This window comes from Canis aureus, chromosome 11 (genome assembly GCF_053574225.1).
Source record: "Canis aureus isolate CA01 chromosome 11, VMU_Caureus_v.1.0, whole genome shotgun sequence".
Classification (NCBI taxonomy): domain Eukaryota; kingdom Metazoa; phylum Chordata; class Mammalia; order Carnivora; family Canidae; genus Canis; species Canis aureus.
Genome location: NC_135621.1, coordinates 57,736,181 through 57,760,497, shown reverse-complemented (window position 1 = coordinate 57,760,497; position 24,317 = coordinate 57,736,181). Strand labels below are relative to the sequence as shown.

The 24,317-nt window shown below is 36.0% G+C and overlaps 1 protein-coding gene across 4 annotated transcripts in view; it reads right to left on the bottom strand.

Moving 5' to 3' along the window:
- Window positions 1-24,317, bottom strand: part of ERLEC1 (endoplasmic reticulum lectin 1) — a 30,082-nt gene that overhangs the window by 4,232 nt on the left and 1,533 nt on the right. For 2 of the 4 annotated variants that reach the window (XM_077915385.1, XM_077915383.1), the window contains exons 2-11: window positions 18,711-18,815; window positions 17,484-17,564; window positions 16,616-16,693; window positions 16,419-16,482; window positions 15,709-15,767; window positions 13,436-13,659; window positions 13,218-13,347; window positions 5,782-5,943; window positions 4,944-5,003; window positions 1,519-1,643 (exon numbers count right to left, since the gene is read on the bottom strand). In XM_077915385.1, coding sequence (XP_077771511.1) covers window positions 1,519-1,643; window positions 4,944-5,003; window positions 5,782-5,943; window positions 13,218-13,347; window positions 13,436-13,659; window positions 15,709-15,767; window positions 16,419-16,482; window positions 16,616-16,693; window positions 17,484-17,564; window positions 18,711-18,815 — 1,088 coding nt within the window. The remainder of the gene's footprint in view (window positions 1-1,518; window positions 1,644-4,943; window positions 5,004-5,781; window positions 5,944-13,217; window positions 13,348-13,435; window positions 13,660-15,708; window positions 15,768-16,418; window positions 16,483-16,615; window positions 16,694-17,483; window positions 17,565-18,710; window positions 18,816-24,317) is intronic. The other 2 variants (XM_077915386.1, XM_077915384.1) reach the window with 1 other exon arrangement.

Here is a 24,317-nt window from a genome sequence, read left to right as displayed (position 1 = left end):
TGTTCACTTTGTGGAACAGTTTTCCCTCCTTGCCATCCTCTAGACAGTTCCACTCATTAAAATACTGTAATGCAGGTATATAAAAGTAGAGCTTAGGTTAAGTTACAAATTCCAAAAGAGGGACCTAAAAAAAAGTTTTCTGCTCCTGTGCTTCAATATTTGTTGCTCATGATACTGTGAACCACTTTCACACGAAATATACATGAACAAAAAGAAAAGTCCATCTGTTTAATACATTCTTCTTCTTTTTTTTTTTTTTTTTGTTTAATACATTCTAATACTTCAATGTCCATCTCTTAATCTAGCTAACTTTGATTTTGGTCAGCCCAAGAAGTCAACACATTGTTTTTTTTTTTTTTTTTTTTTTTAAGATTTTATTTTTAATCCAACATGGGGCTCAAACTCACAATCCTGAGATCAAGAGTCCCATCCTCTATAGACAGAGCCAGGCAGGTGCCCTGAAGTTAGCACATTCTAAAAACAGAGTCTCTCAATATACCATCTGTACTAGGAACGACAAAGTTAATACCCAAGAAAGAGAAAGAATGAGTAACTTAAAATTCGCCAGGTAAGAGGACTACAAGAAAAACTAAAACCGAGTTATTCTTGGAAAAAAGGAGATTAATTTATTTCTGTTGTAACAAGATATACCTATATGACTCAAAGAAGACATGAGGTGGTTTTTCAAAAAGCCATTGTTTATTTTCAATAATAACCTCACAGAAGTCAAGTAACAAAAGGAAATGTTACAGTATATTTAAATAGAATTAACTATGTTGAAAAGGTGAAGGTGACACATGAAAGAGGCAATGTTTTATAACAGCCTCAGACCTAATACCTGGAATTGAAGGCCGACACCACCACGCTCATTACCACACCACCACCATTAAAGGCTGCAAGCCAGGATTTATTGCATGCTGTTGCCAGGTACTATGTGTTACATAAATGATTGTTTAAATGTCATAACAATCCTAGGAGGCAAATACTAGTAGACAAGAAAAGTGAGATTTAAGATTATGTAATTTGCCCAAGGTAGTAAGTGAAGAGTCGGCATTTGAATCCTGGGCCTCCCCCACGTGAGAAACTTCGTAACTAATACCTTAGGAAAAGAAAACCAATGTAAAAGATGCCCCTGGGGATCCCTGGGTGGCGCAGCAGTTTGGCGCCTGCCTTTGGCCCAGGGCGCGATCCTGGAGACCTGGGATCGAATCCCACGTCAGGCTCCCGGTGCATGGAGCCTGCTTCTCCCTCTGCCTCTCTCTCTCTCTGTATGACTATCATAAATAAATAATAATAAAAAAAAAATTAAAAAAAAAAATTAAAAAAAAAAAAAAAAGATGCCCCTGAAAAAGACTGACCAGAGATTTTACCTGAGTGTGGAAATTTTATGCTTTTCAGTATTCTGAGGTTTTTTTTTTTTTTTTTTAAATGACCATCAAACCATCCAGGTGCCCCTGAATATTCTGAGTTTTAAATATTCTACTAATCAGATCCATAGGCAAATATGTTAATCTTTACCTGACTGTCTGGGTGCCATCATCTTGAAGGTGATAGGCTCTAGCTGGATTCTTCTTAGCCCATGCAATATGCTCTTCTTGGTTCCATGTCCCCACAACCACAGAGGTCTTCCCACTATCCTTGTCCTAATATATGAAAACATATTTTTGATGAATAGTTGGTATCATTAAGTAGACATTTATGCTGATGGCCTATAAATTATAGTCCTTATCTTTACTGGCACACTGGAGATGTTTAGATGTTAGTCAAACAATATTAGTTAAACCCGATAAGGAGATATTTGAACTCAGTGTCTTCTTTGTTCCTTGTTTCTCTGAATAATGTCACTACTTTCTGGTCAGACTAGCTCCACATGCAGTTATTTTTGACTCTTCTACTTCCTTCCCCTCCTATATCTACTGGTTCTGTTCATTGTTCTCCTGGAGATATCCTTGGCTTCAGACTCTTCCTCTAGATTTCCAATGCCAACATCTCATGTCCTCAACTAGGAGTTTAATTTCTCATACCTAAATGATGTAACTGTACACTATGATTTTTCTCTTTTTTTAAAGTAGGCTCCACATCCAGCATGGAGCCCAATGTGGGGCTTGAATTCACAACCCTGAGATCAAGACCTGAGCAGAGATCAAGAAACACTTAACTGACTGAGCTACCCAAATGCCCCACTACTGTGATTCTTAATTAAATCTCTGTCCTAGGGACACCTGGGTGGCTTAGTGGTTGAGCCTCTGCCTTTGGCTCGGGGTATGATCCCGGCTCTAGGGATTGAATCCCACACTGGTTTCTCTGTGAGAAGCCTGCTTCTCCCTTTGCCTATGTCTTTGCCTCTCTTTGTGTGTCTCTCATGAATAAATAAAATCTTCAAAAAAAGATGTATCTCTTACCCTGCAAACCACTGAGCCTATCTTCATCCTACTTCTACTCTTTCAAATGCCAGTCTGCAAATTGAGTATTCACACTACTCATTTGACACCATGGTTATTTCTGTATCAAGACCGTCTGTTCAGAAACCCCTTCCTCATTCTGCTTTTATTTTATTTTTTTTAATACTAACTATACTATCTTATAAGTGGACTTCCTTCTCTCTCCTTTCTTTTCTTTCCTCTCCCCTCCCTCCCTTCCTTCCTATCTTCCTTTCCTTCTTTATATTTTATGCCAGGCACTATGCTGAGCACTAGCAAACATCTAATTAGTAGAATTAAAAACCTGTAGTAGATGAAACAGGCATTGCCGCTGCTACTAGCAGAGCTTATTGCCTAGTGGAAGAGACAACAATTTAACATTCGAGCAGCAACTAGATTGTAAGTTACTAGACAGATAATGATTGGAGCTGCATAGTCAAGTGTTTAGCTGGATATGGAGCAAGACAGCCTGGATTAGAATTCTGGTGTCATCATTTACTACCTACGTGGTTTTAGACAAGTTACTAAATCATTGCTTCTGTTTCCTCACCTTGGAAGAACAACAGTCACCTCTTAGGGCTGTTATGAGGATCAAGTTAATATGCATTCTTAGAACAGTGCCTGGTATACAAGGAGTGTTATATTTGTTAGCTATAATTATTTTTTATCTCCCAAGGCTCCTAGTAGAGTCCCTCAGGAAGTTCTAGGTTATATGACCTTGAGCAAAATAAACTTGATAAAACCCAGTGTTAGCAAGTGTATGGGAAAAATGTCATTGTGTGTGTGTGTTTTAAAGTCGTCGTTACTGGTAATGCCTTCCTACTTTTTGGAAAGCAATGCTTAGTATGCATGTATTTTGACGTGGCAAGTAGTTGCTAAAAATGTGCCTTATGAGTATACTTGCAAAGGTTTACCAAAAAAAACCAAAAAAAACAAAACAAAAACAAACTATAAATGCTCACTAAGATGCTATCACAGCAAAAACTGGAAACAATTCAAAGGTCTGTCAGAAGAGATCTGGATAAATACATTGTGGGTATAAACATAATCATCTGTACCTGCTGAACAGAATGAGATCAGCTGTTCCTCACATGGAAAGATCTCTAAGACAAGAACTGAACAAGTACAGAGCAGTGCATATAGTAGATTCCTTTGTCTAAATAAAAAGTTATTCCAACAGTTATGTATATGCATTTTTTTTCTTGTGGACGATGAACTAAGAAAATGTTAACAGCAATTATTTATAGAAATGGGACAATGGTGGTGGAGAATTTTACCATTCATTCTAAATTTCTGGCATATATTCTTTTATTTTTTTTCCATATATTCCTTTAATTAAAAAAAAAAGCCATGGTATTATCTGGGCTGTAGTTAAATAATATTTTTTTCTATTAAAAATTTTATTAAAAATACATGAAGCATCTACAAAGTAGCAAGCATAAGTGGGTAAAAGAGTGAAGAGGCACTTCTCAGGTAGAGAGAAAAAATGTCCTAGTTTACAGATGGTTCATAAATTTGGAATGATTTAAATGTGGAAGGTGAGCTGATGACTTTTCCTGGTATGATCTGTCTTGGAATTTAAGACTGGTTTCTCAAAACATCTCAGAGGGTAAATATAGTATTCTCTAACAACAAGTTATTATTTCTTTGGGGAAATAAAAAGCCATTTAAAACCGCCAGGTGAATATTTACTAATTAATGTTCGTTTTCAATGTCTAACTGTTTACCCCACCAAACAAAGTACAACTATGACAAATAAATTTATTGAAGCCTGAAGTTCAGAATTTAAGCAGCTTGATCCAAGTATAGAATAAAATCCTATTTCATTTATGAAATTAGAAATAAAAGGGAGAATGAAAAGCCAATGTGTATAATCTTAAAACTTACTTGATTTGAAACTTAGATGATCTGATATGTTCTTTTAGCTGAGAAACTTGCTGTATTTACCCTATTATCCTAACTTGAGCCATAATGTACTATCTTAATTATTCACTTTAACTTAAAGAAGAATTTTAATTACTAATTTCTCAGTCAAAGCTAAAGAGGTTAGTTACAATAGCCTATGATTCCTCCAGAGTTACAGTAATACAAGAATCTGTGGAGATGGGCAGCCCGGGTGGCTCAGCAGTTTAGCGTTGCCTTCAGCCCAGGGTGTGATCCTGGAGACCCGGGATAGAGTCCCATGTCAGGTTCCCTGCATGGAGCCTGCTTCTCCCTCTGCCTGTGTCTCTGCCTCTCTCTCTCTCTCTCCCTCTCTCTTTCTCTCTCTCTCTCGGTCTCTCTCATGAATAAATAAATAAAATCCTTAAAAAAAAAAAAAGAATCTGTGGAGTTAATACATGCTACCTTAAGATGACTGACTTAGTTAATATCAAGTTTTCCATTTTCAACAACTTAGAGATACTTTGAGTATTTTCACATTGAAGTCATTTCACAATTAAAACACCATTCCCTCCTTTCTTTTCCGCAAAAGAGCTTTAAAACTTTATCTAGTGGTGGAATGATACAAAGGTTATTCTATACCTCATGATATTGATGTACGTGTTTGCCATAGCAGAATTCATATTTCCACCAACCAACACCCTACAGGAAAGAAAAAAGATCGAGTTACATATAAAAAATGGGAGTCTGTCTCAATATTGCCACTTGACAGTAATAGAAATATATACAATTAGAAAAACTGTAATAGCAATAATATGGTTGAAAATTAAAATATAAAAGTTACTGAGAAATACTATTATATGGTGAAAGATAACTATACTTATTGTGATGCACACTGAGTTGCCAAATCACTGTCATACACCTGAAACTAATGTAACATTGTATGTCAACTATAGTTCAATAATAAAAACAAAAAGGAAATTACTGAGAAATAATAATTAAAAAGACAAATACAGAGAATAACTGCTGTATTGTCTTGGTAAAATAAAATAAAACAAAAATTTCATTTAGTTTCTCTCACACTGGAACTATTAGTGTATTAGGAGCAAAATTTAACCTTTGTAAATGTTAACTCAAGTTTTAAATGTGATTGCTACATAACTAAAATATAGGTTGTGCAACCTTTGTTTTTTTAGGCTATATAATCCTTGATGCTTATTCCAGCAATCAATCAGAATCACACATGACTTAGTTATATGTACTTTCTGTCAGGTAAAGGTCAAGTTTTAGCTTGTGAATAGAGAGAACATTATGGTTACGAATTAGATTATGGTAAGGCACAGACAGAAAATGTCCATTAGGAGGCTTCCAGAATCTTGCCATTTCTCTATAGACAAAAACCTTCTTCAGGGTTGCTGAGGCCCCCTGACTAAATTGAAGCCTGTTAGGTAAATATTGAAACCGAAGGTTCACTTCTCACCCCATGAAAACAGTAAGAACCACTAAGGAACTCTTTTATGAGTTGGTCATCTGTCAATTTGGATATGTGTGTTGTTCCAACAGTGAGCATAGGCTGAGAACCAACAGCAATGGGTTTGTGGATTGCCGGAAATCTCTCTTCTTTAGTTGACTGCAATTCTTCCTAAAATTAAACACATATGTTTAAGGGCTTCTATACCATACTTGTTTTTTTCCAGTTATGATTTAAATTACTATTTTTAAACTAAAGGAAATTTGGAAAATAGAAGTTGTCCACTCATTTTTAACGTGTTTTAGGAAAATAAGTTTTGCAACACTTAATACAATAGAGAAAGCTCTAGACAAATGTTAGTTCCATCTACCAGTTAGGGGTATGATGGCCATTCTTAACATACAGGGATAATTACCATTTCATATATTTTTGTCTCATTTTTCTTGTTCTTCATTTCTTTTCTTTTTTTTGATTGTAGCAGCTAAGTAGTATTCCAACTTACTAGAAAACACACACACAGAGCACCTGGGTGGCTCAGTCGGTTAAGCGTCCCTTTTCGTCTCACGTCATGATCCCAGGGATTCTGCTTCTCCCTCTCCCTCTGCCCTTCCCCTCCGCTCATGCTCTCTCTCTCTCATTCACTCTCTATACCAAGAAATATACACAAATACACAAATGCACATTAGACTTTTTTTTTTAATATTGCTAACAAGACTGTAAAATCCCACAATTCTTCTCAAGTATAATTTGATAGTATATATCAAAACCCTTTGTTTTGTCCTTAACTTTGACTTATCCCTAGAAATTTATCCTGAGTAAACAATCACCACTGATGGGTGTAGATTTAACAAAAATGACATTCAGTGCGGCATTCTTCATGTTAGCAAAAAATTGTGGACAACAAAAATATCCATACCAGAAAATGATTTAAAAAAATTTTGCTACTTTAAACAATGGAATATTTGAGATTATGAAAATAATATTATGAAAGATGACTTTATGACATAGGAATGTAAAAATGATACACTGTTAAGTGAAAACAAGTGAAAATACTTTATATATTTATACACATACAGTTTGGCCCCAACTATTTTTTTTAATGTGTATCTCAGTGTGTGTATGTATCAAAAAAAATCCCCCAAAAGACTGAAAGGAAATATACTAAATATTATTTCACTACTTTTTTTTTTTTTAAGATTTTATTTATTCATGAGAGACAGAGGCAGAGACACAGGCAGAGGGAGAAGTAGGCTCCATGCAGGAAGCCTGATGTGGGACTCCATCCCGGGTCTCCAGGATCACACCCTGGGCTGAAGGCAGAACTAAACTGCTGAGCCACCCAGGTGTCCCTATTATTTCACTACTTGTTAGATTCTGTCTCTACATTTATTTTTGGAAAATGTGGTTACTATGGGTAAATAAAAGATAACAGGGCAGGGTAGAGAGGAGCTGAGTGGGAGTAAATAGGAATATTAATTATAATTATGAAAATACAGCAGGACCTGGTTGTTGTCCTGGAGGACACCACAAGTTAGTAAAGACAGACATCCACTAAAGGCTGCAGAGAAGAGCAGATTCACAGACAGAGTGGTGATTCAAATAGATTTTGATGAAGAATTGAAACATGATGACTTCACAAAGAGAAAACCCTTGATTCTTGAACGTGAATGATTTGTGATTTTTTTTTTTGATTTGTGATTTATGTGAATGTCTGTAGGTTTTATGTCTGTGTGCACATATGCATGTGAATCTGAGGAAGACAGGAAGAGCAAAGATATGGGGTATGGCATTATATTTAAAACTAAAAAGATAAACAGGTACTTAATGGTAAAAAATTATATAATTCTAAGAAGTTTGGATATCATCTTATAGATCTTAGGCAAAATATGGCATGAACAAATTTTAAGTAATACTATTGCAGTGGCAGGGAAGGAACAGTAAGAACAAATCCCAAGGTGGGGGAGCCATGGTGGGAGTTGAAGTTACCTAAGCCAGAGAGGAAGACTCTCTAAAAGAATGACAGAAGCAGGGTGGAAAGAATAGTTATGAAAGAGGATAATGAGTTAGAATCCAGAAGTAAACTGGGTTTTGACAATGAGGGGAAAGAAAATGAATCTAGATCAGAATTAAAAGAGTATACCAAGGGATCCCTGGGATGCTCAGTGGTTTGGCACCTGCCTTTGGCCCAGGGCATGATCCTGGAGTCCCAGGATCGAGTACCGCATCAGGCTCCCTGCATGGAGCCTGCTTCTCTCTCTGCCTGTGTCTCTGCCTCTCTGTGTGTCTCTCATGAATAAATAAATAAAATCTTAAAAAAAAAAAGAGTATACCAATTAAAACTAAATAGCATAATTAAAAAATTAAATAGTAAAAGGTTTCCTAGTAAATGTATAATGGATATGATGCCTCCTTTCACCTGCTGTAGTTGCCATTGATCAACTGTGGGTTTCTTCTTCTTCTTTGACAGGTGGGAGTCATTGGAAGGTTATTCTAGAAACCAATGACCTTATCCTTCCTCTCTTCCAATTCCTCTAATATTTTAGAAGAACAAAGAATGCCAAATGACATCTTATTTTTTGAAAGGACCTTGGATTTTATGTATACTCTTTCTACATTCAGAGCATACTATGCTCTTGGTACTGGTTTTAAGTGCTGAATATTAAAAATGAAGACGACATAGTCACTACTCCTAAGGAGCTAAGGTCTAACAGACTAAACTAGGTTAGTGAGGAAAAACATTAATAATGCATAGTGAAACCTCTAGCTCAGGTAGAGGAAGAGGTAGGAAGAATAGAAGTATGACTATTTATTATTGCTTCTTGTGGATAGTACAACTAACTTGCATTCAAAAAAAATTCCAATAAAAGCAAGATGATTGTTTCTGTAGTAGGGTTTGGAAATTCATAAAATGGATTCCTAATGGTCTAGTAATCTCCAAATTAATATAATAATAGCACAGCCAGCACCATAACAGCCCTGCAAATGTACTCACTTAAAGGCATGATGGACCCATGGTATCTTTCATTGGTATGACCAGTTAGCAATATTTGTACCATCTTTAGGTACAGAAGATATGATATGGCACATACACACATTAATTAAATATACCCAGAGGATCCTCAATAATAGTTACCATAGCCTGACAATCATGAACACAGAGATGACACTGATGTGAAAGGCTATCTTACAAAATAGAATGGCCTGGGATGTACTCAGGGGTACTTGTGCTATCATTTAAACCAAATGATGCCTGATAATTCAGGCAGTATCACTTTTGCATCAAAGCACATGAATAAAGAGATACAAGCAGTAGATGGTCCTGCGTCCACTTTAACCCAGTAGTTATCAAACTGGTTTAGAGTCTGGAGGACATGGTAGCAAAATTATTACTCATTCTTAGTTGTGTCAACACAGGTCTCTTTTCTTGCTCTCTGTACTGCTGCTGTGGTTTATGCATGAACTTGGACACTGTCTGGCCAAAGAGCCCCTATTGCAAAGAGCCCTTCTCTCTCTCTCTCTCTTTAAATAATTTATTTATTTATTTATTTATTTATTTATTTATTCATTCATTCATTCATTCATTCATTCATTCATTCATTCATAAGAGACAAAGAGAGAGAGGCAGAGACACAGGCAGAGGGAGAAGCAGACAGGGAGCTGGATGCAGGACTTGATCTCGAGACCCCGGGATCATGACCTGAGCCAAAGGTAGATGCTCAACCACTGAGCCACCCACAGTTGCCCCAAAGAGCCCTTCTCTAATGCTTCAGGGAATATCATGGAAGAGGTGGACATATGAGACTGTAAGGACTGGATTTGAGGGGTAGAGTGTGACAGTTAGACTAATGTCTTGGACCAATCCGCCTTCTGTTATCTGAAGCCTTCTTGGGTACAGCACCCCCCACTATTCTTTTTTTTTTTTTTTAATTTTTTTTAATTTTATTTTTTTTAATTTTTTTTATTTATGATAGTCACAGAGAGAGAGAGAGAGAGAGAGAGAGAGGCAGAGAGAGGCAGAGGGAGAAGCAGGCTCCATGCACCGGGAGCCCGACGTGGGATTTGATCCCGGGTCTCCAGGATCGCGCCCTGGGTCAAAGGCAGGCGCCAAACCGCTGCACCACCCAGAGATCCCACCCCCCACTATTCTGTCCTTTTGTTCAGTCGTGCTTTTAAGTACACCCTCCGGGCACAACATCCCCGATCTGCTCTGGAGATGTGACTATGACTCACATCTATTCTTTTTTTTTTTTTTTTAAAATCTCATTAGGACTTTTTGTAGTGTACTAAAAAATAGTATCTGTACTCACTTCTATCCCTAAACATTCTCCTGGGTGGTTCCTTAGTGTGTACTCCCAGCCTCTAGGGCTGTAAAAGTAGGTCTAACAAAGAGGTGGGGTTCTGGAGATCTATTTGTCATATTGTCTATTTGCCCAAGAGGCTTCAATTCTAAGTCCCCTTAATAAACCATTTCATGTCAAACAAAACAAAAGTAACAGGTATAATATCATACCAAAATTTTGATAACCAGATTTGTATTTTTGTTTAAAACATAAAAATGTTCATAATCTTTATGGTTAAGTTTATTCCACTTTTAAAAGGCAAATCATATGACAAATATGTACTAAACTACATTTATAAAAGAAAGGATATTGAGAAAAAAATCATTTTAAATAAGTATTCACCCTATGGTATTACCTAAGGTTTTCATCTACAATATGTATTCTAAAGATCCTAAGTATAGGGCACCTGGGTGGCTCAGTCAGTGAAGCGTCTGCCCTCAGCTCAGGTCATGATCCCAGCCGGGGTTCTGGGATCCAGCCCTGCACAGAGCCCCTGCTTGGTGGGAGCCTGCTTTTCCCTCTCCCTCTATCTGCTACTCTCCCTACTTGTATTTGCTCTCTCTCTGTCAAATAAATAAATAAAAATCCTTAAAAAAAAAAGATCCTAAGTATTTTTAAAGTATTATCATCTGTAGCTTCTTAAATATAATTTTTCTCAAATGGCAGATTAAACACATTAATTAAAGAGTAGCTGCTATTTTTCCTCTGAAGAAAAATTAAAGTTGGGATTTGGGAAGCATTTTGATTGAGCTGATTTTTCAGTACCTGTCAGTATTTAAATCACTATTAGGGAGAAGACCAGGAGAGAAATCCATGTCCAATCTTTTAAATGACCATTTCAAATCAAATGCAGATTAATATTAAGATAATTGTTTCTTCTTATTAGAATGTCAGCATTCACAACATTCACAGAGTCTGGCAATACTTTTGCAAGAAGTACTCAAGAGAGAGGTGAAACAAGCTTTGCAGCTAAATGTTAGTTATTAGTTAATTAAAACATTATTAAGTACCTACAGTATTATCAGGTATCATGCAAGGAGCTGGAAACCCCAAAGTAATAAAGCATAGCTTATTCTCCCTTCATTTTAATATAAGTATCATAGGGAAAAAAATCAACCAATTTGGCCACATAAGTGCTATAACGGAGGACTGAGTAAAATACAAGACCAAATAAGAGGAAACATCGATCTCTTTGTGGGAGAAGTCCTTGGTCATTAGAAGTCCTCGCTCAGGGATCCCTGGGTGGCGCAGTGGTTTAGCGCCTGCCTTTGGCCCAGGGCGGGATCCTGGAGACCCGGGATCGAATCCCACGTCGGGCTCCCGGTGCATGGAGACTGCTTCTCCCTCTGCCTTGTCTCTGCCTCTCTCTCTCTCTCTCTCTCTCTGTGTGACTATCATAAATAAATAAAAATTAAAAAAAAAAAAAAAAAGAAGTCCTCCCTCACTTGCAAAGGAAGTAATATTGCTTTAAAAACAATGGGGACGGGGATCCCTGGGTGGCTCAGCAGTTTGGTGCCTGCCTTTGGCCCAGGGCGCGATCCTGGAGTCCCGGGATCGAGTCCCACGTTGGGCTCCCGGCATGGAGCCTGCTTCTCCCTCCTCCTGTGTCTCTGCCTTTCTCTCTCTCTCTCTATCATAAATAAATAAATAATAAATAAATAAATAAATAAATAAATAAATAAATCAATCTTAAACAAAACAAAACAAAAAAACGAATGGGGACCATCTTTGAGAGACCAGACTTGATCATACCAAAACCATCCTCCCTTGGTCCTTTGCCTTGGACCTGTGACTTTTGGGATTAATTCTGTTTTCATTTGTGGCTGAATGTAACACGTATACAGTAAATCATCTCCTCTGCTGTCTTAGCTGAAGAGAAACAAACAAACAAACAAACAAAAACAATGGGGAAGGGGAGCCTGGCTGGCTCTGTCTGGAACATTCAACTCTTGATTTTGGGGTTGTGAGTTCAAATTCCACACTGGGTGTGGAGACTTAAAAATAAATAAGTAAACAAACAAACAAACAAACAAACAAACAAAAAACCTCAATGGGGCAGATTAGGTAAAGGTCAGTGTGAGAGAGATGAATTTGAGGTTACTGAAAATGTATATGGTTATGTCCAATGAACAGAAGAAAAGGGAAGAGAGCACACTGAAAAGGAGAAGCAGCACAGAGAAGTGTTTAAGAGGACAGGCTCTAAAACCAGACAGTTTTGATTTTCATCTCTAATCCATCACCTGTCACTTCCCTTCTCTGAAACCTAATTTCCTAACCTGTTAAGGAGGATGATAATAGTGTATCTTGTAGGTTGTTATGAGGATTAGCTAACAGCTGCTGTTAAGATTCAATCCATGTTAACTATTGTGACTCTGGTTTGAGTTCAGGGGAAAAGTCAATATTGAAGATGCATATTTGGAACTTATGGGCATATTAATGGAGGTTGACAGAATGGGCCTGGATGAGCTCACTTGAGACTATATAAACTAAGGAGAGAAGGCAACTATGGCTAACTGTGGGGAATGTCAACATTTCAGGTGCAGGAAGTAGACAAAGACTTAATACACAGGAGAGGAGAACAGAGAGAATCAGAGAAAATGACTTCAAGTAAAGACAGAAGAGAAAGTTCAAGCTTCAAATGTTCAGTGTTTTATATGCTAAGATCAAGTTATGCATATGTCCATTGAACTTAGAACCAAGAGATTGCTACTGACCTGAATAACAAGTTTCAGAAAAATGATGGTTTGACAACACAGAGCAATGGGTTTAAGAATAAAGAAAGTATTAGAAGATAAGTTGTAATCTATTTTTTCAAGGGGCTCAGCTGGGAAGGCCAGTCAACTAGCTAAAAATTTAACTTAACTACAATTCATGGGTTGTCAAACTTTAAAATATGAAATCATGAGAGTAATAAAATGATAAAATAGTATCTGAGAAGTATAAAAATAAGGAAAAGACTTAAAATCAGTTGAAAACTTGGAACTTAAAATTTTGAGTCAGAAAAATAAATTACTATGTAGCTATACAAATGATTAAAATACTGCTATATGCTCTGAAATTTGGAAAAGGAAGCACTGAAAAAACACTATTAGATGATTCTCATACCTCTTTATTTCTCCTGAAAGGCACCCTTAGTATTTCTTCCTGCTGTTCCAACTGCCTCAGGGTGAGGGGTTTAAATGGTGATCCTGGCAGTGACTGGCAAAATATGTCATTCACAGGGGACGCTCTGAATCTAGTAAGGACAAAGCATTAAACCTAAGCATATGACACTTCAAAGCATGTGTGCATTTCATGTTTAAAATATTAAATCCATGTCCTACCTATATTTAGGATGATTGCACAAGAGTGGTGTCAAAATGACAACTTCATATTCACAAGTTGTAACTTCAGCCACTGAAAGAATTTCATGCTTAGATTCAGGATGACATATGTACATCACCGTACTTGATCTGGGCCGGTTCTGTTTCAAACTACAAGGTGTACCATTTCCCATTCCCACAGGATAGTAGGGTGTCATCTGACCTTCAATATTTTTAGTGGGAATCTTAAAAAAAAAGTATAAGACTTTTCATTAGAAATGGAGGTGAGGGTGAGGATGGGAGAAGCACTTATTCTTAAAGGAAGGAAACTACATTTTATTTAAAAACCAACCTTTATAAAGATAACATTTCTGTATTTTCTATGAATTCTTCCTCTAACATTCTTTTGATTCCTAAATTCTTATTTGAGCAAATACTTATTTTCAGAGCTTTTTTAATACAGCAAAGAAGCAAAATTTTTATTTGGTGCTAAAATTAAGATGTTAAGCAAGTGTACACTTATATAAAAGGGTATAATCTCTTGATTAATATGAATTGTTTCCAACAGTTCTAAGAAAAGAGACTAAGATAAAATACAGGAACTTGCTATACTGGACTAGTCAGAATTTTCTATACTAAATCCTTAGTGAATGGCTGTGTTACAGTTTAGATTCTAGAGGTTTATAATCTGATTGTCAAAAAGTAGAGCTAATAGTAAAACACTATCTTCTGAAACAGGAATCTCAATACTGTACTCATTCATCAGTTTGCTTACTCTTTTTCCCTGTCATTAATATGAAGAGCCATGCTTTTCAACATAAACTCCCATATGAATCTATTCAAGGCCAGCAAAGGACAAATGGGGAAATTTTCATGGAATGGTTAAATGAAATAGATCACCTCAGAATATAGGGATTATAGAGGAGCTAGCTCCCATAGCTTATCTACATAAACCAAAGAAAAATCTAATATAAGGGCTCTAAAAAAATACTGTTAATTTGATCTCCAAACAAGCTCTTTGGAGGCAGAGAGCTCATCTTATATCACTTTGGTACCCTGTCAGTGCCATGTCTAAAACAGGCAAAAAACAAATGTTTCCAGGGAAAAGTATTTTGAGGTTTCTTATATGTCATTTTCATGCTAGTACCTAGAATTAGAAAATCCTGGGTTCAAAGCCAAGCTTTGAATTTACTGGCTTTCTGACTTTGACCAAATTTCAGTTTTTGTTATTTGTAAAAGGAGAATAATAATATATACTCAGAGATTTTCAGGAAAATTAAGCATTACCTTTCATTATATGCCTGGCACAGTATCTGGCTTATAAATTGGGGCTCAGTAAATGTTAGTTTTCTTCCCTTACCCTTTTCTTCCTCTTCCTTTATCATTTCACACTTTGATTTCCATCTTGCTATCCTCCAGAGCCACAGTAAATAAATATTTTATCTCAAAGGTAGTCTGTAAAATTAAAATCTTTTAAAATAGTAATGCTATGTGTGTCTATGCTTAGCTTATCAATTCACCCCCAAGCCACCCTTTTAAGTTATAGGCATCCCTTTTAAGGCCTTTTGCTGTTTCACTTGTCTTTTAATAAAAGTATCATTATGATATGAAACCATTTACAGAAATCTCCTCTATCAATAGGTTATTTAACTCTATGGGAGTTCTTAGGATTCCGAAAGCACTCCTTGAACTACAGGGGCATTTAAAAATTGTGATTAGGTACCCTAAGGAATCATCCTTTTTAAACAATCCTATTTTTCAGTCATCAGTTATGCATTCAACATTCAGTATGCACATAGGAAGTGCCTATATTTGGCACTCTGTTTTGCACTGCGGGATAAAGAGATAAAAGACAGTCCCTGCTTTGAAGACGCATGCAGTCTGGTAGCTTGTTATTTACAAATGTAGTTTATCTGTTTTACCCATGGGAGATAGGGAACAAACCAGGGAAAAAAAAGCAAAAGCTCTTATTTATAACTGTTTCCAATGTTAAACAGAGAGAACCACTGCTGAGCCCGGAAGTGATATACTGCCATTACAAAAAATTTCCCAAACTCATCTTTGTAAGTTCCTTTATTTTTCTATGATCCTAAAAGTAAATAAATGTATTGCAGTATAACTTTTCTCAAAAAAAAATCTAACATACTGCAGATTTTCTTTGACCCAGTCCTTTAAGGTATTTGATAGATAGGTTAAGAACACATGACTAAATTCTGTCGTTTAAGCTGTATAAATTCATGCCTAATAATAGATGCTAAAAATGAAAAAAAATCAACACTGATATTATCACTTGCCTCTTTTGATTTTTCCTTTTCATCTGCCTCTTGATCTGTGGAATAATATAAGATATTACCTATGTAAGGCAGGTGTAAAGAATGACCAGTGACTCATATGTAAAATACAAACGATTAAGTTTTCAATCAACTCTGTAATTTTAAATTTCTAAAGAAGACCCAAAACATACATATAATTTTTATCTTATTACTTTCGCTAGTTGCCATGAAATGGTTTTGTTTGAAAGGATAGTCAAATTTAATCTTCATATATTTACTTCTACTTGAGGCATAAAACTGGCTGCTACAATTTTCTTTTTAAGTATTTTTGCATGAGTGAAAAGTTTAATCTTAAATTAATGGACTTTGAACAACACAGATTAGCAAAAGTATTTCATAATTTTAGGGACACGTCTACATTTCTATTTCCACATATAACAACTATGCTTAAACCAAGCAAAAGACTAACATTAACACTATATAAATATAACATTAACATGTGTTATCTTACCAGATTTTTAAAAATTTATTAATACGTAGAGAAAAAGCATAATGCTTGTTGAGGAAGAAAATAATGAAAAGATCTCTTCAAAAATTTTTTCTAAGGGATTATTCAGAAATTTATTTTAGCATTTTAAAATTCATAAAACTCCGAGATCTTTTAAATTCCAATTTGAACATATACTTTCAACCAAACTGCAGCATTACTATCAAATCACTCTGAAACAAACCTTTTTCAGATAGAAGGTTCTTAGCCAACATATTCCCAAGGTAGTATTCGTGAATATTTACTTTCTATAGTGGAATAAAATAAAAATATAATAAGTGTTTTGCAAATATCAAGAATACAATTTTAAAACCATCAATCTCATTATTAAAGTTCTCATTTTATAATGTTCCATACTTCATATTTGAAAGAAAAACATACCTGGCCACTTTCTTTCTCTTCATGGTATTGTCGAATGTGTTTTCCGTGACATACTTCATAAGTCCAGTAAGACTCAATCTAAAAAAAATGGACATATTTAAACATATAAAAGCCATAGAACTCACCCGAATTACTTTTTGATACTTTATGTAGTTGTGTGTAGATTTCCCTCAAGATTTAGAGTAAGCTTTCATTAAGTGAAACATTATTATGCCTCAGAAAAATACAGAAATTCTGAAGTCAAGTCACTATTTTCACCAATTAGCTGTATGTGACAATTCTGTGAAGAAATCAGGTCTGGAATACACTTGGGATCAATAATAACCACCTGGCTTAGGAACCATTTTATACATAGCCTGAAAGATAACACTTCACATTTTTCATTAAAATTATATATAAGGAAAAATTCTGTTGATCTGAAAAACATTCAGAGCAGTTTGGAATGTGATATTATTTGAAACTGGTTTTGGGTGTTTGCTGCATCTACTATGCAGGAATTTAAATCGACAAAATACTATTAAGCAATAGCTCTGATTTACAACTAACTTAAAATTTGATACAACATAATAAAGTAAAAAGAAATGCAGAATTATTTTCAAGGGTCTAATGGCAATTGGAAATTTATTTTCTACTTATTTTTTTTAAAGGTTTTATTTATTTATTCATGATAGACATAGAGAGAGAGAGAGAGGGAGAGAGAGGCAGAGACACAGGCAGAGGGAGAAGCAGGCTCCATGCAGGGAGCCTAACGTGGGACTCGATCCCGGTACTCCAGGATCACGCCCTGGGCCAAAGGCAGGCGCCAAACCGCTGAGCCACCCAGGGATTCCCCTATTTTCTACTTAATAAGTGAACATAAAATACGTACTCTGTAGGAACAACTGCTTTGTTTAAACAGTGGCTCCAATAGCTCTCTTGGATTAGGGCCTTTATAATCCTTTTCTTCTTCCTATGAAAGAACTAGGATTTAATACTTACAGTTATTCTAGAACTTCACCCAACTCTGCTGTCGGGGTATTAACTCATTGTTCAAATCACAGATGCTTGGAAATAAAAGGGGAAAAAAGGTCAAAACTTTTAATAAGATCCTGTGGTTTGCCACTTCTTTCAAAAGAATTGAAGTATAAAATATGGAGCCATAGAATAATCTTCCATGCTTTCTTCTCTTAAAAAAAGGCTTTTGAATATCAGTGTCCTGAACAATTCTTATAAACCTATTCCAGAAGTTTTAAATACTCGCATCTGAACAAATTCTAACTATGAAAGCTTCAAAATAGTTGAATCTTGTAGAATGTATGGAAAAGTTTTAAGGTACATCCCAGTTTCCTATATATTTTTACATTTCACACTTGAATGCCATATGCTTATGTGTATGATTGCACACATGTGTATTTGTGTCTTAAGAAGGTTTAAAACAAAATGAAACAGAGAGCTGTCTCACAGATTTTAAATCTGAACAAAACCTAAGAAAGCATTCACTGAGTTTGTAATATTTCCATTTTACAGACTGTGAAAATACTATGTAATGAACTCAATAAATTTATTGAGTGGAAGAACTGAGTTTCAAATTTGTTCAAGGTTCCACAGCTAACTATAGCCTATACCTCAGCCTCCTGGCTCCTAGGCTGGTGTCCTTTTCATTTTACCATGCTGACTCTCCTGTTTCATCTTGAAAGAAGTCATTGCCTTGAAGGATGGATAAGAGGCAGTTAGGGCATTTCAGGAGGAAAGAAACGGGCATGAGCTAAGTAGAGAAAACGTATAGGTACCTATAGATTATCAGAAATTCTTTATAAAAAGTGTCATATATACATTTAAAAATTATATCCTGTTTCAAACCCCTCATTTCTATAAAAGAAAGCAAGTGTGGAATTAGATTTTCATTCAAAATATTAATAATTGGTTGCTAATTTTTCCAAGTTGAACTGTAAAATCAAAGAATTTAAGAATAATAAATGTGATTACTACTTTTTATGATAAACAGGATTATTGAGAAACCTGTCATTCAGTTTTATTTTAAAGTATGTGTTTGCAATGTTTTAAATAAATATATTTGGTGAAAGGGATTACCAATGTATTTATTATAAAAAGTTACCTCATCTCCACTTGTCACAAGAGGCAGAATGCATTTATATTTTTCTTTATGTGTAGTTGTCATGATGACATAATTATCTTCTTTATACAAAACTCCAGTTGTAGGCTAGAAATAGAACAAAAAATATACATTATTTTTTCTGGTTAAATTGTATTACACTGAATAAAGTACAGTCTTAGGTGAAAGTAATTCATCATGTCAACAGAAGATTTTTAAATGTATTTCCAAAGGCAGGGGAAAAGATTCTACAAATTATTTAAGGTCAAAATTAGGACGACAAACTACCTTGGTGTTATAACAGAAAAAAAAAAAAAAAGGACACAAATGAAATTTGGAGTATAGAGAAAAAAGTAGTAATGCAATAGACTGAAGTTAAAATTGGGATTAAAAAGCATTAAGAGGTGGGGGGTCTGGGTGGCACAGTGAGTTAAGTGTCTGACTCTTGTTTTGGGCTCAGGGTGGTGAGATTGAGCCCTGCATAGGACTCTGTGCTCAGCACAGAGTCGGCTTGGGTTTCTCTTCCTCTCCTTCTGCCCACCCTGTCCCCCTCAAATAAATACATCTTCAAAAAATAGTATTAAGAGGCAATGAGCATTAAAAGACACACCATTACTGAATACTTATTACTCTTATTAACAATTACCACCTATATATGAGAATCTATATATGAGAATCTATAGCACTTTAACAAATGTATTCTCAATTCTATTGGATGGGACATTTGAACATAATAATAGTACAATGTTTTATATTTGGATAAATTATTTTTTATTCTATTTTATTTACTTATTTTTTTGACAGAGTGATAGAGAAAGCCAGAGAGCACAAGCAGGGGGAATGCAGAGGAAGAAGGAGAAGCAGGCTCCCGGCTGAGCAGGGAGCCTTTTGTGGGGCTTGATCCTGGGGATCAAGACCCGAGCTGAAGGCAGATGATTAAGAGACTGAGTCACCTAGACTCCACGGATAAAATCACTTTATTTTTTTTAAAGATTTTATTTATTTATTCATGACAGACACTCAGAGAGAGAGAGAGAGAGAGAGAGAGAGAGAGGCAGAGACACAGGCAGAGGGAGAAGCAGGCTCCATGCAGGGAGCCTGACGTGGGACTGGATCCTGGGTCTCCAGGATCACGCCCTGGGCCGAAGGCAGGCACTCAACCGCTGAGCCACCCAGGGATCCTCCATAAAATCACTTTAAAAAGAAAAATCCCTAAGGCTCCTCTGTGCTGACTTAATTTTTTTTTTTTTTTTTTTTTTGTGTGTGTGTGTGTGTACATCCTAAGTCAGCAAACTCTGTAAAGGGCCAAGTAGCAAATATTTAAGGCTTCATGGGCCATGTGGTCTCTGTTGCAACTACTCAACTATGCCATTGTAGTAAGATACTGCATAGGCAATAGCAAAATGAATAGGTATGGCTGTGTCCTGAAAAAACTTTACTTACAAAAATGGGTGGTGGGCCAGCCCAAAGGTATAGTAAACTATCCTTAAAGCTTTCTACACTATAAAACCAAACAAATGCTAACAAGCCAAATATGAACCAATGTAATTCAAATAAATGTTTCAATTAATATAATTCACATTATTTAACTAAAAAGAAATCTTTGCTTTGTGAATGATGTGTCACTAACTGCTAAGACAGAGGTTTTCAATTCAACTCTTTTAACTCTTCTCATCTTACAGTATTTGTGAAACCACTATGCTATTTGGCTATCCCTGATGAGGAAAGAATTGCTCTTATTAAGTAACTTTGTGCTTTTCTTAATTTAACAAGGACCTAATCATAATAAAACAAGTACTATTTGGTCCAACGTTGTCTTACATACCAATGCAAATTAGGGCAATGTTCTTCCAAGACAATAAAACAAAACAAATAATAGCAGTAAATATTAGCTGTATTAGCTGTATGGCAGTTTTAAGTCCTTAACATTTTTTAACTCATTGATCTTCAAACAAGCCTTCTACCCATCTTACAGAAAAGGAAACTGAAGCCCAGAACTTAAATAATTTGTACAAGATAAGATAGCTGGTGAACAGCACAATCCAGAGATGCACTCAAGCAGTTTGGTCCCATATTCTGTGTGCTCTTAACTGTTTTAACATATTTGAATCAGTTGTTAACACTCTTTTAGATTACTATATAGGCTCCTGGATTATGATGAAGGATCCTTTTAAAAAATCATTATAGTGAAGAGGGGAACCAAAGATTTGAAAGTGAGAATTGCAGAACCAAATTTATGATAAAGGGATCCTTAGAAACATTTACTCAGTTGCGCCAACAAAATTGCTATAAGATATAACATTTATGATGCCTTTTGATGTTTTTCAGACATATGCAAAATGTGTAACATGAGTTGTTTCAAAGCATGACTCACATTTACTTAGCAATGAATGGCTGGCCTGAAATCTTGCCAGACCATTCCTGTACTGTAGTGAAGGCAACCAGTAGCATATGACTTAAGTGTATCTACCTCTATTTGTGAAGCGCCTGCAACTCTAATGTTCGGAGTTGTATTCCACAGCAACATTGATTTATTTACTAAAACGTTCACGACAATGCTAACAATGGAAAAAGTCCTGCTTGTGTGGAACCAGAGCAAAGAAAGGAAGACAATCCTTTCTTTGTAATGAAAACCACTCTTGGGGCTTTATGTTTATATGATAAATTCATTCCTCTTGGAAAAAAGACTTCAGCTACCTCCATCTTGACCTCAAACTTTCTGTTTGGGTTCTTCTTTCCAGCTTGTCTCTTGGCTCAGACAGAAGATCCAGGGGGCAAACCATCCCCTGATGGGAACCCAAACTACCCCCTTTAGCAAAAAGGACTGCCTGAGCCAGCAAGACCCTGCCCATGACTGACTCCAAGACCAGGACTGATTTGACGCTGAATGCCTATGTGCACATACCCCCCCCCCACCTTTGCCCCTATTTTTCATATAAAAACCTGGAAGTATTTTCAGCACTTTGGAGACAGTCTTTGAGCTGCCAATCTGCTGTCTTCCAGGTGTTGGTCTCACTGAAATTAAATCCTTCCTGGTTTCACCCCTACTTATTTCTTTGAATTTGGATTTGGTCAGCAGTGGGTGGCTGAACCTCATCTGTTTGGAATACCCAGACGCAGGTGCTTTTGTACCCCCGTGCCCCAGCTACACTGTCTATTGTTTCTAAGGTTTAAGTAAGGGGTAACAAAAAATAAAAGCCATCACTTGTTTGAAGACGCAAAGAATTGTGTTTCATTAGTTTTGGAAGGGTTGCTCTCCTCTTCAATATAACAGACCAAGTAGCAATTCTTTCATCTGAGAATTGCTGAAATAGTCACTTACTGGGATCACAAAATAAAAACTCTTAACAAACTTTACTCTCCTTTTCATAACAAAAATTACTGGGAAAAAGTTAAATTTTTCTGATTTTCTAAGTTAAAAGATTTTGATCTGCTGCTAAAAATGCTTCCTTTGATTTAGTAAGGCAGTTCTTTAAGAAAATGAAATATAATAAATTCTGAATGCACAGAATTGCAGAGACTATAAAAAAGTTGTTCCATATAATACCTTAATGTATTTTCAGTGTAAGAGGTCCTATTAGTGATTTGATAAATTTTAGATTTTAATAGAATAAAACTATTCCAAGGGGGTATGATACTTTAAAGTTAAGGAACCTTAAAAATATGTTGGCAGGGGAGAAATTTTTAATGTTTGACAAGAGTCTGGAAGAATTTAGATAGAGGATGAGAGACAAAATTATCCTGAGAGAAGTTGTAAAAAACTCAGTGGCGCAACTTGCTAACATATATAAACATGCTTGGAACTATGGAGTAGGTTACCATTCTTCCCAAGCAGTGTTTGGGGTAAGTTTTTTTTTTTTTTTTTTTTTTTATGTAGGCTCCACACCTAATGTGGAGCCTGATGCAGGGCCTGAACTCATGACCCTGAGATCAAGACCTGAGCTGAGAACAAAAGTTGGAGGCTTAATTGACTGAGCTACCCAGGCGCCCCTGTGGGAAGTTTTTAAGTGGGAATACATTTCAAAGAGAAGTAAAGAGAAAACTGGACTTATTCTATGGTTTTACTTTGGTGAAATCTGTGACCTCTGTGAAGTAATGAATAGTTGAATAGTTTAATGATACAGAGATAGTATTTCCTAAGAAAAATATATACAAACACAAAAAACTGAATGCTAAAAGCCAGTAAACAAAGAATATCACAGTCATTAATTAACATAAACATTAAAAAATATACAGTTTTGGTGCTTCATCATTTTTTAAAGTGAATTTGAAAGCAAGAGTATAAAGATTATGTATTGTTTTGATATATTTGAATGGGGAGATGATTTAAAGCACAGAAGAATTTCAATGCTAAAAAAAAAAGATATACACACCTTCCAATCTAGTTTCTTTCAATTTTAGATAGTAGAGAGATAAAGGCCTTTAGCCTAGTTCATACAGCTGCTTAGTTATATATGTCCAACCAACTGCCTCATAAAAGAAAATGACAGTGCCAGGTGAAGAGGGCTGTAGTTTCAATTACATAAAGCAGGGAAGGGAAGCCTTAAGATTATAAAAGTACTAAAACAAAGCCCAAAGGCCAGTGCTAATGACTCCGAGAGTTTATTTTTGCATGAGGGCCACAGACCTTTTGCCAACTCACAGACAAACATCAGTGCCAGAAAGACAACTGAATAGCAATTTGGTAGTAACCTCCAAAAAAGGCCAGTTTTAGTCCTTTACTGATACCTCAGAAAGGTTTCAGGGCTGCATTATCAGCACGTGATTATTTTTTTATTTATTTTTATTTTTTTTTCAGCATGTGATTAAAAAAAAAAAAAAACCCTAAAATGGGCATCTGGGTGGTTCAGTTGGTTGTGTCTGAGTTTGGCTCAGGTTGAGATCCTGGGGTCTTGGGATCAAGCCCTGAGTTAGGCTCCTGCTCAGCGGAGTCTCCTGCATGTCTCTCTCCCTCTCCGTCTGCCCCTCCCTCTTCTTGTGCTCTCTCTGCCCCTCTGTCAAAACAAACAAAAAAACCCAAAACCCTAACAGGTGCAAGAATAATACTTTAATGACCACATTCTGTAACACCTGCCATGTTTATTTTGTGTGCTCTTTTGATTTTTTAAAAAAGGATTTTATTTATTTATTTGACAGAGAGCACAAGCCGGCGGAGCCATAGGCAGGAGAGGGAGAAGCAGGTCCCTGCTGAACACGGAGCCGGACTGGGGCTAGATCACAGCACCCTAGGATCATGACCCCAGCCCCAGGACTGAGCCACCCAGGAATCCCCTGCGTGGGTTTTTGAAACAAAAAAACAGAAGTTGGACTAAATTATTCTCACTTGAAGACTGCTAAAGTTATATCTCACTTACAACAAACTTTTATATAAGTATTTTATTTATTGATTGATTTTTTATATATAAGTATTTTAATACAATAATATTTCATGGGATTAATACAAAGATAAACCTGGCTTCTCAGAGAAATATCTACTTAGATAAATTTGAGAACCACTGAACTACCAGAATAGGAGAACAGAAAACAAGAGGGGTGGAGAATCAAACAAATGTGAACTATTTGCAGAAACTAACATTTGGTAAACAGAGAGCTGTTGTGGTAACGGTAACA